The sequence below is a fragment of the Cucumis melo genome, chromosome 1 (genome assembly GCF_025177605.1).
Source record: "Cucumis melo cultivar AY chromosome 1, USDA_Cmelo_AY_1.0, whole genome shotgun sequence".
Classification (NCBI taxonomy): Eukaryota; Viridiplantae; Streptophyta; class Magnoliopsida; order Cucurbitales; family Cucurbitaceae; genus Cucumis; species Cucumis melo.
In genome coordinates, this window is record NC_066857.1 from 12,038,065 (window position 1) to 12,056,694 (window position 18,630).

The following is an 18,630-nucleotide window of genomic DNA, read 5'->3' on the forward strand; positions in this document are numbered from 1 at the left end:
ACTCAGCCTTTGACCTTTCATGTCAGGTGGTAGAACTCTCCAAGAAATCTTCACATACTTACTTCCAGTTATACGTTAATGATCCTACAACAGGCTCCCCGTCCACTGGTAACCCCAACTGAACCACAACGTCCTGCAACATGATCGTGCATTCCCCTAAGGCGTATGAAATGTGTGGACCTCTAATCTCCAACGCTCAACCAAAGCAATAAGTAAATGTCAATCCAACTATATGAATCCTTTTTGGGAAACCTCAAGAAACCCACTAGCCTCTAAGTATGGCACAATACATTGATCAAAAGGGATTGTGCGCTGGGATGTTGTCTCTCTCCTCCAACAACTCAAAACCATAGTAAAGGAAGTATCTCATACTGACTGTAAGAGATGGGACAGTTGTTGATATAGTTGGGTAGGATCAAATCAAATAACATTCCTAAAATCAAATAATTTTCCTAAAATCAAATAACATACTTAAAATTAAATGATTTTTACAACAAAATCGTGTATCTAATCCACAATGATGATAAATTCAGCAAAATCAAGTATAATACAACCAATCAATACAAGGAAAGAAAATAAACATACCTTGACGATGAAATCAGAAGGCAAAAGGAAGGGGAAAGAAAATAAACATACCTTAACGACGAAATCGAAAGGCAAAATGGAAGGGAAAGGATTTTTTGTGAAGATGTGAAGGCAAAATCGTGAGGAAGGTAGAAGGCTCACAGGAAGAGAAAGGGAGAATCGTGAAGAAGGCAAAAAGCTCGACAGCTAGGATTATAAAGTAACGAAGTCGTGTACCCGACCCACGACACCCTACATGTCGAACATGTGTAACAATCAATTGCAACATAGACTGCCACAAAGGATGACATGTGAGCGAAGTCATGTACTCCGTACACAACTCCAATCACACGTCGTAGATCGAGACCAAGATTTCGGCTCGTAGGCATGTACCCAACCCACGATTTAGTAGAGACATGGACCAAGCACATGATTGCACAACTCTATTTTTGACATTTCTTTTCCGCCCATCCTATTTTTGACAATATTTTCGAAAGATACATTATTAAAAAAATTCTCAATCTAGAAACCATTTTTGTAGCACAAGAAGATTCTGATACACTTCATTATACACAGACCCGTTCAATAAAAGTTAGCCAAACATGAAACATTGTATGCCCAATCCTTAAGACATTTGGCTACATACTTCAATGTTCTTTGCTTCAGAGCAAAAGTGAGAGTTCGAAACATTTTAGATAAATACAACAAAGAAAATAATCACAATCATAACTTACAAGTTACAAAAGGCAAAAAGAGCAAAATAGTGAAAGATTGGTTACAAATATAATCAATCCATCATCATGAATGCACCCTCTCAAGAATTGATGTTTTTTAGCATGGGGAAGAAACTAAAGATACCTACAGGCAGGAAAGTGCAAAGAATTAAATACCGAATCACGAAAAAAGAATTTGAACTAACAAAGCTCGGTTCTAGAATACAGTAAAGATATGAAATTTACAGTCGAAACGAGCAAGAATCCGAGCACATGCTGCTATCGTTCTCAGAATGGAAGTAGAGCAATGGAAAGTATGGCAAGGTTCAAGAGCAAGAAGCCTGCTCCAGCTCCAAGCTTAGGTTGTCCGTTGGGTTTAGAAGTTGGAGGTGCTGCTGTCGAGCCACCTTCCCCAGCAGGTGCAGGGGGTTTGGCTGAAACCGGAGGCAATGGTGGCTCAGCTACATCTTTGTCATCTAGAACCGGGCTCGGAGGTGTTTTTGGAGGCAAGTAGTTTGGAGTAACAAGTTGCAACAAGCTACCAGGCTGGACAGGGCTCATGTAATTAGGTGTTTCTTTCATTGCTAAGCATCGGTTCTCTGCATTTAGTTTGAGGTAAGCATATCAATGACCAGAGTCAACTCCAACAACAGTGTAACAAATAGAGCCAGGAAAGTAACGACTATAGGTATCGATATTTAGTAATTAATATCATGATGGTACTCAAAAATACTCTTTGAAGAGGTGTTAGGGTCCCCCAACTTAAAGTTGGTGGAGTAGGCTATTACATTCTAGCTCACTATATTTTCGCTCCAATTATAATAATTAGTAGTTAGTGTTTCCGACTATTGCAATTTACAATTAATTAAAGTATTAGTATTTCAAATCCCTCTTTGTCACCGTTTACTATTTACTATTCATTCTCTCTTTCTCTCTTTATTACGTTGTTCTACACACAAACTACTAAACTTAAATTAAAATAGTTTGCACCTTAAGAGCTATAATACTTAAAATAGTCTACACCTAGGTTAAAACTATTATGACTAATTACTATAATAATCAACTTAACGCCCCAAATGCTTCCTTATTTGCCAAAGTGAACCTCAACTTTAAAAGTCGTAAAAAGGAGGATTCTTAAAATTAGTCCAGAGTTGATTTGCATGTAATCCAGACAATTAGAAGAAAGATTCTTACTTTTATATCTAGCAGATGTCTTTGGAAAGTCAGTGATGACTCCATCAATTTCGGCTCCTAAAACAAATGAGTTGATCTCTACTGTTGCATCTGAGAAGAAATCCCATGCTTGAGAGACAAATTCATTGCTGAAGGTGTCCACATATACAGAGAGATTGAGTGCTTTCAGCTTCTTCACAACATTTGTAGCTCCAGTGAGAAAGAACTGATTTACAGGGAAGACGGAGTTCTTGGTGATAGTTACGGAGTCTGCAAAACTCTTAATGTCCTCAACAGTTGTATTGAGCACATCACTAATTGGTGGGTCAACTTTGTAAACAAGCTCGTAGTTTTTATTTTCCTGTTTAAATTTCATTAGAACAGCGCTATCTGGAGATTGAATCAATACTTTAACGGCTGTCTGATTATCATAACCAGCTTTGCTCAAGGAAGACAAGACCGCATCAGTTACACTTAAACCCTGATCCTTAGCAAGGTAGGCTGCATTCTGAGAAACAAATCAGACAAAATATCATCAGTAGAAATAAACAGCACAACTTCCATGTTTTTGATAGCTAAGCTTGTAAAAGCCATATCCTAGTTAAAGATATGCTGAGCAGACTATAAACACTGTATCTGAGTGCTAACCAAAATTATGTAATGGAAGCAGGAATATCAAAGGCATCTTCTTCTGTAAATGTTGATTGACAAAGCAGAGATCTAAGAATGTTTCTCCACAGCTAGAAGCAAATTATAATATGGTAGGAAGGTATGTTATGGGAGTGATTTTGAACACAATAAACATCTTTAATCGCTTAAAATCATTTTAATATTTGATTTTACATCTGAAAACGGGATTTTATACCATCAAAATTGATTGTGAATATTAAAAGTATATTTTAGAGTGATACCCATGAAAAAATTTATCTTAACTATTTAAAAATCACTTCCAAATAAGCTCTAAATTAACTGTTCTACTGCTAGAAACAGCATGCTGGTTAACTTTGATCATTAAAGATAGAAGATGTAAAATTTAGTTTCCTGGTAATTAGAAAAAATGGGTATGCGTTGGGCAGAGTAGGGTCGGAATGGATTTTTGACTATTGGAATTAGTTCGTTATAAGTTTGGCCAGATTGAAAAATTCTCAACAATTTACATTAGCTTCTACATGTTGGGGAGCTCGTGTATCTCCTAAGAGGGTAAATCTAACAATCCACGAGCTTTTTCATTCAATTGACTCATAAACTCCTTCGTTTTTTTTCATTTTCAGAAACTATGTTTCCACTAGATCTAACTACTCAGACTCAACGCTTGCAGTCTAGACCGATCAGTGTAATTTCCCCTTTGTGCAACTTTCTGGTTCTCCCTCTCATAAGAGTTAGTACTCCAGAGACCTACGACAATGGGAATCATTTGGATCGAGGGAAAAAGAAATACAGATCCCAGTGGAAATATGGGTTTTTTTTTCCTGCCATGGTGTGTTAGATCAAATAATTGATTGATCCTCATCATATGAGATGTTCACTCTGAAGAAAGGCCGTCATTCTTAACAATCAAGAGGTTTGAGTTATGCATCTTTGGCATCAGCTTTAAACAACAAAGAAAGGATCGTTAACAATCCGTCTATTTGCGAGATGAAAGTCTGAAGCATGGCATCGCTAACTCAAATAACTCAATAACGGACAGTGATTTTCAATTGATGTTCTCCTTAAGGCTAAGAGTAGGAGCACAATATTGGACTTGTAGATAATATGAATCGTGATATTTCTTAGGGTTAGGAAGCCATCCAAACGGTAAGTTTTCCCACCTTGCACCTCACAGTGTAGTGTTCGTTTCTTGGCACAATCTAGTCATCCCATATATTAAATTCCCGCCCTCAGCGTAATCTATTTTATTTCCCCGCTATCAAATCATTTTATCGAAGCAAGATTTAGTGCAAGGAGCAGGTTGTTATCAGATACCAAGAATCTTAAATAGACCGTATTTAATTTTGACAAAAACAACTCTAACCTCAATTTGGATCAAGACACCAGAAAGAGTGCCAGCATTCTTTGCCATGGCCAAGAAATCAGGTAGTGTTGTGAAATTCCCTTTGTTTCGGAACCTTGGGTTTCGGAACAAGGCATACTTCGACGAATAAGGGCTCAATATTGACGCTGCAGTCGGGAATAAATGGCAAGAATATTAGCATTTTCATATTAGTTTTTGCTAGAAATAAGCATTTTAAGCTTAAACTTGCACCATTGCTTCTACAAAAGCTATCAGATGATCCACACTCAAATCCTATGAGATAAGCAAAACATAAAACAATATAGTCGTGAAGAGACCACAAATGGAATTGCGGATATGTTCTATTGCATAGAAAGGATGTCCTACGCTCTCTAATAACCAAGTTATCATTCTCTAAATCATAATTACATTCAACTTTTTTTTCCCTTCTAATGAATAACGAAGCTTTTATTAAGAAGAAATGAAAAAATACAATGACATGCAAAAATAGAGCCCACAAAAAGAGGGTGTTAAACTGCTAAAAGAAACTCTAACCAAGAGAAATAAAACCTCAAATATAATTACCGAACGGCTTCGTTACTGAAGCCCACAAGGCCACTGGAATCCGACAATGATTAAAACTTTACTCAAAGATATCTCAAGCCCTCGAAAAATTCTAGCCTTCCTCTACTGATCAATTGCATTCAACGATCATATGATGAAAGAAATTCCATAACAGAGTATATAGTCACAAATACTCGACTATATTTGCTTGAGATGTTCAAAACTAAGCTTAAAGAATTTTTGGAAATTTAGCATTAACAAATCTCTTCTAACTTGAAATTTGATATTCTATTTTGTTTCAAATGTAAGGAAAAACCATGACCATATTATTCTTGTCTGGTCCAGTTTAATACCAATCGTATTAACTAATAAATAAGCAGAGGAATGAAAAATGTAGACATCCTTGGTTAGAAACAAGTATCTAAAATTGAAAAACCAATTCCACTTACGGCTCAGGCTTTGAATCTCTTCCCATGTTAAGTCAAAAGCAAAGATTGCGTCGTTAGGACTAATTTCAGGGATGTTTTTTGAACGGTTTATGAATGGTGATTGAGATATTGTTGTGCTGTCGATGAGATTAATTGAGCTCATGCAAAATGGTATTCCATCTTTTGTTATTTGAACGGGACAGTCGAGCACTTCGACACCATCTGACATAGCATTGGTATATGCCAAATCTGTACAACCAGGATAGTCTCCACTAGCTCCAAATTTTGAAATAACTAAAGGCTTGGCTGGAAAAGAAGAAGATAAATCAAAATTATTGTTAGGAGACCTCCAGTTAAACAATCATTCAGCCAAGCCTAGCATGAAATTAATTTTGAGAATGTCAGGGAAAGCTGCCATTATAACTCCAGCTTACCTTGACTTTTGGCATTTTTATCCAGATGAGCAAAACAGTCTGGACCATCAGAGAAAAGATCGTCAGTAAGATGAAATTTCAACATTAATCAAATGAAGCAGAAAATCACCTATTGTGTTATTATGCTGAAATAGTCATAGTCTTAAGTTGTTAAGTATGATTAAATAGTTCTAAATCCATGTAATGTGAAAAATGGGAGAAAAAACTTCTATGGAGTTCGATTGATAATCTACGGTTATAAAATCAGACATTGGCTAACTAGAACTATATAACCCAAAACTGATAACTCCCATTAATAACAATAATAATAATTAAAAAGACCTTCTGGAATGTACGAAATAAAAATTTTAGTTAATTTCAACCATTTCTTTTCTCCCACAACGATAGGAAAATGGGAATCAATTCTACCCTTACGGATTAAAAATAAAATAGTACGAGATCTTTAATAAACAATGTTCCAACCAAACTGTCGGAGTATTCAATCAAAAGGCAAAATTCCTTACTTTTTTTTTTTTTTCTTAAATCGAAATGACAACTCAACTTCAATTGGAAATTTTTCTAAAAGTTTTTTTTTTTTTTTTTTTTTGAGTAAAACAAATGTGGGGTTGAACCAAATTTTTAATAGTTTAGATTATATAGGTAAAAGAAGGATTGGTCCAAAACTGTAACATTCCTATAATTTGGGGGTTAATCCGTAACATGTCGCTATAGTGAAGAAATGATGGGAACATTTGAAAATATTTAAGGGTTTAATTGAAAAAATTCATAATTTCAGGATGATTGATCAACTTGAGACATTTGATTACACTAATCCCTATATTAGATATGATGGCTTACCAATAGCTGACGATGGAGTAATAGGGAAATCACTGAGCACACCATCAACTGAAAATTTACCATTGTCAAAGTAAGACAGGTATTCAGTAACGGGATCATAACTGTAGTTGTAGCCTAGTGGAAGGTCACTAAAGAACTCTGATGCAAAAACTTCCAGCTGTGCTTTATGAGCATCAGAAACAAGAGGGGTTTGAGCCTGTACGTAACCATCTGTACCCATAGGCCATATATAAGTCTTGGGAACAAGAATTCCAGAAGCAAATGTCTTGATAAAGGTGAGATTTCGTAAGAGCGAGCCATATGTCTGATTGGTGGTAATCTCTGTATCAGTTGGTCCTAAGAACCGAAGGATCAACTTTGTTGTGCGGGGAACTCGTGCAGCTATACTTCTGAGAAATCCCACCTCTGGTGATGATATATAGTTAACAACGATGCGTCTGGTTACAGAAAGTACAAAGTTTCTCATGCTCGCGTTATGCTGCGTGAAGAACACATCATGCTGCAAAAAGAATAATAGGAGATGAGTGATGACTATAGAAAGCAAAACCTATAAATTGTGGAGAATTTAATAAACATTTAGTGCTTGGGCAGGTAAATTCGATACAATTACCTGAATATTAAGCCAAAATCCTGGTGGCTTGAACTGATTAGCCACATCTTCAGCAGTAAGAATAACAAACTGATTGCCATCGAACTTGGTGGATCGAGAATAGATACCTTGAACAACTGCCCAGTTAAATCCACTTGTCAGGCAATTTTACATAAATATTTCGTTATCCCAGTAAAAAATGGGTCAACTTGATGATGAACTAAGAAAAATTAAAAAGGGGAGATCATAAGATAACAAAGGATGACCAGGCTTGACTCGAATAAATTTCCTTAGCTGTTCAGCAAATAACAGCTAGACCACAATAAATGATGAGATACATGTAGAGAAAGAGGGAGAGGGAGAAGAAAAGAGAACAATGGGTCAAGTGATGTTGATAACATGAACTTACGAGAAACATTTTCCAGTTCTTTGAAATCAAAATCGACGGTAAACAATCCACTCGTACGGACGCCATTAACAAGATAGGAACTAGTGCGGTTTTTCCCCAGAGTAGTCGGAGCATCAGTAGCATTGTCAAGCCTCAGATCGGGGAGACAGATTCCAACTCCATCTTTGGTTAATTGCACATCGCACCATAAGATCACGTCAGGAACACTAACCATAACTGCAAAATTGTAGGCAACTCCACTTGAATCTGGAAACAGCCCTGAAAACCCACCGCGAGCCACAACAAATGGAGCATCTCCTGCAAAAGCAAAAGTAAACCTAAATTCAATCTCCGATACCTAACAGAAGCCAATAACCTTCTGAAATGCAGTAGAAAACAAAAATCTCAGAATCGTCTAGTTTCAAATTCGAACTCATTTGCAGAACACTAAACAAGTTAAAATCAACTTCACCAAGACATTTCCTACTTAATTACGACTACAATTACAACTTCTTCCAACACATCAAGTCAAGTGAATTAGGCTTCCACCATCTCCTAAGGATTCACAGAGCAAAAACGAAAGAAGAGGAGAAGAGAAAAAAAGAAAGATTGAAGTTTGAAGAGAGAGAAACAAACACTAAACTCACCACTCAGAGTCTGCCATAGAGCTGTAGAGTTAGATCCCTGAGCTGATACGAGGGCGAGGAAGGAGTGAAGAAACAGAGAGAAGAAAATAAGGAGAGAGCGGGAAGAAGAAGACATTGCCGGAAAATTGTTCGAGCAAGTGATTGGGAAGTTGAGGAAGCGTCCGCCGGGAAATCCACAGCTGTTGATCGGAGGAAGATAGGTGGAGATCAATGGATGAGCTATAATGTCAAAATTAGAGAGAGAAGTTTCGGCAGAGAAGGTGTTTGGAGCTGGCAATTTATTTTTTTTTTTTTTTATTTTTTTTTTTTTGGTGGTGATTTAGTTATTTATTTATTTTCCTTTTAATTATAAATATATGTGCACGAAATTAATTATAATTAATAGAAGCCGGTGCTTGTTTTTTGATTCATAGTTCCCACGTCGAAACCGGAAAGGAAAATATATTAATCAACTCACCTTAGCTCCTCTCACCTCGGCTCTTTCTTAGCCGTTCTCTATGATATAGCCAACCCAAAATATTTAACTTATATCCATCTTTTTCTACCTCAATCATATTACCCATTCTATTTTATTTCTCCACATCTCCTTCCATTACTTCAAATATCAAACTAAATTTATTTTTTTTCCAATTTTTGTTTTTATAATTGTTCCTTAAATATATATCATTTTTTAAATCCACCTTTTATCAAAATTTTCGTAGAATTAAGATCTCAATATTTTTTGTTGACGTCGATATCTTATACCTTGCATATAGGATTATATTCTCTTCAAAAATAAATAAATAAATCATATAAGATCATAGAAGTGGGGAATTTCAATATACAATTTGGTTGATGGTACATATGTTATATATGTCTTTAGCAACCATCAACCATACCTCATAAGGAGTTGTGCATGGCGTCATGGTTATGCTTGTCCAAGGTTTGTTGTATGTGGTCGCACATGCCCACTCCTACCTCATTTTATCATGCTTTTATTCTATGTATTTCATTTTGTTAGTTTGTTTGTTTTATGTGAAGTTTTCATGTTGTATGACCGCTTGTCATTTTTCATGTGCAAAGTTAATAGTTTGTCACTTACCCACGAGTTATAAGATATAAAGTTGTTGTCCCTCATTACTTATAGACTTATAATGAACTTTCTTTTCTCATACACGTTTTCAAACATTTGCCAAAAACTTTTCTTATAATGGATTTTAGGTTGCTTAACTTATTCTACTGCGGGAAAAAGTTTCACACGGTCGCTCGGAGATGCTTATGAAAGTGCGACCATGATAGTTGGTATTAGAGCCAAGTTGGCTCGTGAAGTTGAAATCTACAATCATGTTCGCCACAAAATAATTGGGCAAAAGACCCATGTCAACCAGTTGGTCAAGATAGAAGAGCAAATGCTCTACCGGACGGAAGTCCTTGAAAATACTGACTTCGTAGAAACTTGAGTGCAAGAGATTTTTTAGAAAAGCTAATTGTATCAACATGGTGGATAGTAGCCTAGACGAATTAATTACAAGAGTTGATGATGAGAGTTGACACTGTCGAAGCAAAAATGAAAACATCTGGTAACCTCGAGCATGGAGATAGATCGACGGACTCTATTGCTCATATGGAACAGCGAGTGGGAAAGTTGGATAACTCCTAAAAGTTACTCATGAAAATGATAAATGATTTGTTTGAAGATTTTCGAGCAGCTCTTAAATTTATCATAGTCGATATCACTGATGTGAGTGCAAAGGTAAATCTCACCATGAGAGCAATGGAAATCAAGCCCCAACTGAAGAGGTAGTTCAAGTCAACAAGATAAAGATACTCGAGCCTAAGTCCTTCTGTGGGGCCTGTGATACAAAAACACTCAAAATTTTATTTTTGACATGGGCACTTTAGAACAACAAATACAGTTACTGTAGATTCAAATATCACTTTGGCGATAATGCACTTGTCAGGGACGCCAAATTATGACAGAGGTCTGGTTTATGGACATCTAAGAGAATCGATGCACAATCGACACGTGGGATTAGATTGAAACAAGAGTTGTTATCAATGTTACAGGTATTTAAATAAAACGTATAATTAAAGTGTGGGCTATGTGTGTAAATTAATAATTTATCACATTGGGTTATTTTATTTAATTAGACCTATTATGTGATCTATTTAATTAAGGCCCAAGATTCCTAATTGAGTATGGACTAAATGGGTAGAAGTCTATTCTTAGATTGATTAGGATTTAATGAGAATCCTAATCAATCTAGTATATAAAAAAAAAAAACTTATGGCTATGGTCCCTAATATACCAAAAACAATAAGTCTTTTTCTATCCCATCAAGCGAAAGATCCCACTAAGGGCATTCAGGGTTTTGGTTGAGGAAGACAATAGTCATTTTATAGCCATCAGTTTATAGCTATAAACAATTCAAGAAGATGGAATCTGGTATGTAACTTATTCTTGACAATTTGGCATGAATGATCTTGGGTTAATCTATTATATATATTTAAAGTATTTATTCTAACACTCAATTCTTCCTCAAAAGTTGGGATTTTGGCGAGACGTAAGTTACAAAAATTGAGACATACTAACACTAATATAGAATATGTGAAGTAGTTTACTAGGTTGATGTTGGACATATGTGTTATATCTGATAAAGACAAAGTTTTATGGTTTGTCGTAGGTTTGAAATCGTGGGAAGGAGCAAAGTTATATGAACAAGGAGTACAAGATATCTATTCCACATATGCAATGGTCGAACAGTTGTTTGATCTAAATGATGACCTTTAAAAGGAGAAATAGCAAACAAGTTTACCAACTAGTAAAGATAAGAGTCCTCACTCAAGTCCACCTAGAGATAGAAACATCAATGGAAACGATAGATAATTCCATCAAAGAGCTAGAAATACATGGGGGCCAAGCCAACAGAACAATCAAAATCACCCTCTATCCTATTACATGTGTAGGGGTCAACATAGAGCAATCAAGTGCCCCAGCTGAGCAAAATTTAATGTCTTTCAAGCATAGTTACCTTATGATCGGAAGGGTAAAGTTTTTATTGGAAAGGCTAAATTACATCACAAGTATTAAATAAAATCTAATTAATAATTTGATATTTGGTCGGTTCATATAAAAAAGTCAAATTGTTGACCCTTGATGAGATGGAGGCATAGGGAAAATGAAAGCAGTAAACTATGTGGTCTTGCTTATTACAGGGGTAGTAAAAAGGGCAATCATACAGTTAATTGGGAGATTGGAGCGGACCAACTGACTTTGTGATCATTAAAATGGACGACTTTAATATGATGTTAGGGATAGAATTCTTGCTTGAACACAAGGTAATACCTCTTTCCCTCACCAAGTGTTTGGTGATCATTAGGTCTAGCATATAGTTGTGCACGTAAAAATGAAACATCCATATAGAATGAAGATAATCTCAACTCTTCAGTTGAAGAAGAGCCTTACCCATGAGTCAGATGGAGCTATTGAAGAGAGGATCCCTTAAAACATTATGTGTGTCTCACAAAAGTGGCAAAATGTAGACAATTTACAGAGGTATTTGTCGTCTCGAAAGAAAAAAAGAAGGCCTAGACGTCGTGAGTTCCAACTAGGAGACAAAGTTCAAATCTCATTTTGTCCAGATCAGTTTTAGATTCAAGGCCAAAGAGAACAATGCCTCACTAAAGACTATGGACATGTGTAAGTTGTCGATAAGGTCGAAAAAGTCGCTTATCGAGTCCATTTGACTTTTGTGCCGCCACAATTTTGATTTTATTTTAGAATTTCATCGGGGATTTAAAATTTAATTTTCTTTTAAAACAAAAAACATAATTGAGAAATTAGGAGAAAACAAATATAAATTTGAAAATTTTGAAAAACTAAAAATGAAACCATCGTCGATCAAGGTCTTCAATTTTAGCTTTTCAAAACTTCAAAATACCCCAAACGAAAAAAGTAAATGATAAATAAAAAAATTCAATAGGTGAAAAAATATTTATATGCATAATTTAGAGGGGAAAAAATCACTAGAATAAAATGGATTTTTCTTGACTTATAAACCGTTGCCAAAAATATTAAAGCTAAAATTAGCTTCTCGGAGGGAAAAATATTTGAGTATTTCTAATTTTCCCAAATTTATTACAATTTTTTCATGTCATCAATTTATTATTGAAAATAACCGTCACTAAAGTTAGGAAAACGAAAAAAAATAATTAATAAAACACTTTGTGCTATAAAGAAAATAAATTTCATATTTTCTACGGCCTTAATATTTGTCTGTGTCACAAATTTATTACTAAAATTAATAATTATTCAAGAATTACATTTTTTTAGAGTTGTATTTAAAAGAAACGCTAATTGTTATCTTTCGGCGTTGAGAACTAAAAAAGCATGCAATCTTTGTATCAATAATTTTATTAGGGTTTTTTAAAAAAATATAACAAATCGACGAAATATTTACACTATATAAAACACTTTTAAATACGGAAAAAGCCTCTATGATGGGATACAAAAAGTGCCCAATCAACATGCGATTAATTGCCATACACACACGTATAATTCTTCTTCTAAACTATCATGATACGCGATCGTTTAGGAAATGATACACGATCATGTAGAAAATCATACAAGATCATGTAGTTCTTTTTAACGATGGAAAAATGCTTCAAATCTAAATGATCGTTTAGATTATATTAAAGTGATATTTAAATGATCCTGATATTATGAAAGAGATGTAAGAAAGAAAAAGAAGATGAAGAGAGAAAGAAAAAGGAGATGAATAAAAATACAATAAATAAAATCTTTGAAAAAATCTGTATTTTATTTATCTAAAAGAAGAACAGAGGTGCTAAAGAAATCTAGAATAAAAATAAAAATAAAAAAAGAAAAGAAAAGAAATATGAAAAAGAAGATAAATAAATTACAAAGAAAAAGAAAAAAGAAAAGGAATGAATAGTCCGCAATATTAATGACAAATCTGTAATTTATTAAAAAAATTTACCGACTTCGTAGGTTTTTTGATTTTGTTATATGAATGTAAATATTTGAGTGTTTTATTGTATTTAAAATTAATCCATGTTATTATGTTATTAATTTATATTTTTATCACTATTTTATATGGTGCAGTAAAGTTAATTTATCATATGGTGTCTAATTTTTACATATATAAATATCGATTAACATTGATTAAATTGTTAAAATGTAAATCAAAATTGTAGACTTGTTTTTCGTTTTTTAATATTATATTTCATATTTGATAATCATTTGAGTGTTGCTTTTGGTTGCATTTTATTCTTAACCTTTTCCTTTTACCATAATTTTCATTTTTATATAGAAAAATATTTGAATTGTTAGTTTTGAAAAAATTAATATTCCTTATTTGGTTTCTAAAAACATGTTTGCTTTCAAAATTTAAGTAAAAGCTCAAACTTTTTTTTTCTAAAATATACGAAAGTTTATTTTATCGAAGAATTAGTGATTTAGTATAGAAATTTCAAAAACTAGAAACGAAATCTTTATTAAAGATGGGTGGATTGATTTTGAAATAAGGAAATTAAATAATTAGAAAAATCAATATTTTTAAAAATATAAAAAAAGCGACAAAATATTTAGAACAATTCCAAAAACGGAAAAAGCCTAGAGGCCCACTGTATAAAATACCAAAAATGTCCCGTCAACCACGCGTAATATATTTGCGATTTATACGCGACCGTTTAGGTATGGTTCAATATATACACAATCGTTTAGATATGACTATAATTTATACGCGATCGTTTAGATATGACTACAATTTATACACGATCGTTTAGATATGCCTACAATTTATCTTTTCAATTCTATTGTTTAATTTTGTTACACTATCGTTTAGATTTGGGAACCCAAATCTAAATGTTTTTTTTTTTTAATTTGGTACCCGATTTTATTAATTCTTTTGGTACACCTTCGTTTAGATGTATTTACACAATCGTTTACTCTTTTTACACGATCATTTACATTTGGTACTCCAATCCAAATGATTTTTTTTCAAGATTTTTTAAACACGATATTTTAAACGGTCGTTTACATTTGGCTACTCCAATCTAAATGATATTTTTTCAAGATTTTTTATACACAATCTTTTATTTTTTTTACACAATCGCTTACATTTGGCTACTCCAATCTAAATGATTTTTTTCAAGATTCCTTATACACGATCTTTTGGATTTTGCTATTTTGTTGTATACAGTCTTATACACGGTCGTTTAGATTTGGTTACCCAAATGTAAACGTGTAAAAAAAACGAAATCGCATTGGAAGACGGAGAAGACGAAACAAGAGGAAGACGAATCACGAGGAAGAAAAAAAAGATGGAAGGACAAACTTGAAATATTTAAAATGACTAAACTTATAGGCTTTGTTACACGGACCGTAAATAGTTTACAATTTTGTTACATTTATGTAAGTTTCTCTGTAAAAAACTCTTGCCTACTTTTTTTGTTTGATAAAGCAAATTATGATTAAATATCCTAAAATCACTTCTAAATTACACATTCATTCTACGCTCTTTTTATAATTAGTTATTTACTGGCTTTTATAGATTCTCCCAGTAGAAATTTGATTTAATAAACTATCAAAAAATGGATGTGGATTTTAATAAACCCAACAAACATCAATTACTAAACCCAAACGCCGTTGAGATTTTTTTGGAACTCCAGTTTTCTCAAAAACAACCAACCCAACCTCAAACACACCCAAATATATCTTTGTTCTTATAATCTTGACCTCATTTGTTAACCATTTGATCTTTTTTTTTAATAAAAAAAATAAGTAGCTTATAAACAATACTTGTCTTTCTAAGATTTTTTGTTTTGTTAACCTAAAACTAAGCAAGGGTGTACAAGAAATTTGATGATCTAAAAAACCGATCAACCTTATACTCAATCTTAAAATAACTTATCGCAATTTTAAATAACCCGAACTTATTACTAATTCTAAATGTGTACTTTTTTGTACTTATGGTACAATTATACATACACATATATATACTGATAAACTCTAAAATTTTGTTTGCTATCTATAGATACTTTTTAGTTAAATTCACCCTGTGCTCAAATTTGCACATAAGTTTGCCCACACAACAACCTTATTTTGAAGAGAATTGATGAAGGATTTACTAAAACCAATGGGTTTTACTTATACCATGTAGATTTAGAATGAGACAAACACAATGTGGCCTCTATAATCATTAAACTACAATTTTCGTATTTCTTTAAAAGAAAATTGACGAGGGGATTCAACTCAAGATTGACGTGGCATATGATGTTAGTTGAGATAGGTTCATTTGACAATTCATATCTTTTTAAGTTCGGGCTTAAAGTTTAGTACTTAAAATGAATTATTCTACTTTTGTCTATAATTACAAATTCAAAACTTAAAATTTTAAGTTTGTGTTAAACAAAATCAAGAATATTAAAAATGTTTTACAATGGACTTAAATTTCTAAATTTGTGTTCAATAAATCGTCGAACTTGGTAAAATTTTACAATAAATTTCCAAAGTTATGTCTAATAAATTTTAAAATTTTAAATTATGAATTGACCTTGGCATTAAATGAGAAAAAGATTTAGGAAAAAACAGCTCATAGCATCTCTTTTTTGCATATTGTAAATATGATAAATATGACAAGTAACTAATGATATCAGACGGCTAATAAACGACTATCAGAAGGATACCGGAAGGCTATCAGAGGGTTATACGCTTTTAAATTTGCTACTTTTACAATTTAAAATTGTAGTGATATGGGTCATATTATCATAATATTTTTTGTTATTTTTGCAAGCAACCCATATGTGTGTGTATATATATAAATAGCTTGGTGAAATTATGGTTCAATATTCTAATAGTCTAATTTTCAAAGTTTAAAGACCTATATATTTTCATCTATGTAGTTGCAATTTTGATTCATTTTGGTCATTTTATTTTTAAATATTTGTTATAAATTATTATACTTTCAAATTTGTTTCATTTTAGTATCTACAATTTCAAAATAGAGAAATTGTAGATGGTGACAATTGGAGTTTATGAATTTGCAAGCTTGTCACGCACTTTTTTCATTTTGTAGATATGACAAATAAAAAAAACAAAAAAGAACAAGTCCAATCCAAGTGATACATTTGGTATACACTTTGTGGGGAATATTTATTAATATATATTTTGTGTGTCTTTACATCAAGCAGATTAAAGGATAAATACAAGACATATACAAGTAAATAAGGCAACAAATAGTTTTACTCTTAATTAGAACAATTTACATTTGTACCCTTCCTCAAACTCAAGGTGGTAGAGTAGCTGTCAGCTTGAGTTTGATAAGTAACTGACAGAAGTGGTTAGATGGTAAACCTTTGGTGAAGATATCTACTAGTTGCTCAATGGTGGAGACAGAGCGTCAAAGGAGTGTGTTGCTTAAAAGATGATGACGAACAAAGCGACAATCATTTTCGATGTGCTTCGTATGCTCATGGGAGACATCATTGTGGGCAATTTTGATGGCACTATGATTGTCACAATGAAGGAGGGTGGGACCTTGTTGAGGGACACCCATATCAGCAAACAGCTAACGAAGCCATAGGAGTTCAGCGGTACCATCAGCAACAACACGATATTCTGATTCAGTACTAGAATGAGAAACAACACTTTGTTTCTTACTACACCAAGATATGAAAGAATATCCTATGTAGAAACAGTAATCTGTTGTAGAACGTCGATCAGTAGGATTTCCAGCTTAATCTGCATTAGAGTAGCCAAAAAATACGAGGGAGGATTGAGAAGAAAATTGAAGTCTATGCCTCAAAGTTTCCTTGATATAGCGAAGGATGCGCAAAACAGCAATAAAGTAGATGGTTCAAGGAGCAGTCATAAACTGACTGACAATATGAACAACATATGCAATGTTTGGACGAGTCACTGTTAGATAGATGAAACTACCAACAAGTTGCCGATACATAAACTTACATCTTCAAAAGGAACACCATCAAAATGGGTCAAATGGACATTAGGATCTAACGACGTTAAAGTTGTGTTGGAGTTAATGATTCTTGAGCAAACTAAAAGATCAAAGGCATATTTGGCTTAAGATAATAAATACATGTCCGAGCACCGAGAGACTTCAAGGCCGAGAAAGTAGTTGAGAGATTCAAGGTCTTTTATCTCAAAATGTTGACCAAGATAATGTTGGAGATCATTATCAATAATAATCATATCATCAACATAAAGAAGAAGAAGAACTATACCATGGGGTGTTTGGAAAGTAAAGAGTGCAGTGTCATAAAGGGCTAGAGAAAAATCCAATTTGAGTAATGGTAGAGTTAAATGTGGCAAACCAAGCTCGTAGAGCCTGTTTCAGACAACTTAATGCTCGACACAGGAGGCACACCTAGTAAGGAGGAGGAGAAGTACTAGGAGGTGGCTTCATATAGACTTCTTAGACTTCTTCAGAAAGGGTCCCATTAAGGAAAGCATTTATTACATCCATATGAAGAAGAGGTCACTGCTTCGCAGTAGGAGCAACTAACAGACTTCGAACAGACGTCATTCGAGCCACAAGAGCAAATGTTTCTTCATAGTCAATACCATATTCTTGCTAGTATCCTTTTGCAACAAGACGAGCCTTATAACGCTCAATAGTGCCATTAGAGTGAGTTTTGATTTGTAAATCCACTTGCAACCAATGAGTCTTTTACAGAGTGGTAAATCAACATAGTCCCAACTGTGTGTCTTTTCAAGAGCATGCAATTCATCATTCATCGCTTTCTGCCATAAAGGGTCAGTACTGGCATCTTGAATAAAAGGTAGGTTCAACAAGGAAAACAATAGTGAAAAAATAGTGATAATCGTGGAGATTAATGAAAGGTTCCCTTACCTGAGTAGAACGACAAAGAGGAGTATCTAAAGTAGGTTCAGAAACATCATCGGAGATGGACGACTCGTTCGGGTTTGTAGGAGTAGATGTAGATTGAACAAGCTCAGTATCAAGAGTGAACTCAAAGAGAGGAAAGAATTCAACAGATGTATTAGTAAAGAAAGGATGAGGATCACTTGAGAAAAAGATGTGGAATGACGACAAGTGAGAATATAATATGCTCTCAAAAGGTGACATGGCGAGATATATGAAGTCTGTTGGAAAGAGGATCCCAACAACGAAAACATTTATGTTTTATGTCATAGCTAAGAAAGCAATAGAGGCGAGCATGTGGTTTAAGTTTACTGTGTTAATGAGGATGCAAAAGAACAAAGCAGACACAACCAAGAACTTTAAGGTTAAAGTAGTTAGGAGGAGTACCAAATAGT

General features: G+C 33.8%; 1 protein-coding gene across 2 annotated transcripts; it reads right to left on the reverse strand.

The window, feature by feature from the left end:
- Positions 1-1,238: 1,238 nt before the first annotated feature.
- Positions 1,239-8,647, reverse strand: LOC103490106 (glycerophosphodiester phosphodiesterase GDPDL4). Of its 2 annotated transcripts, XM_008449471.3 has the most exons (10): positions 8,328-8,647; positions 7,702-7,998; positions 7,314-7,429; positions 6,704-7,202; positions 5,867-5,905; positions 5,454-5,738; positions 4,462-4,607; positions 2,472-2,958; positions 1,524-1,876; positions 1,239-1,422 (listed from the first exon to the last, which is right to left on the reverse strand). In XM_008449471.3, the coding sequence occupies exons 1-9, from the start codon at positions 8,440-8,442 to the stop codon at positions 1,566-1,568; spliced, it is 2,295 nt and encodes a 764-aa protein (XP_008447693.1). In that variant the 5' UTR covers positions 8,443-8,647; the 3' UTR covers positions 1,239-1,422; positions 1,524-1,565. The 2 variants fall into 2 exon arrangements, with proteins under 2 accessions (XP_008447693.1, XP_008447692.1); XM_008449470.2 differs by having other exon boundaries at positions 1,239-1,876.
- Between the last annotated feature and the right edge of the window lie 9,983 nt (positions 8,648-18,630).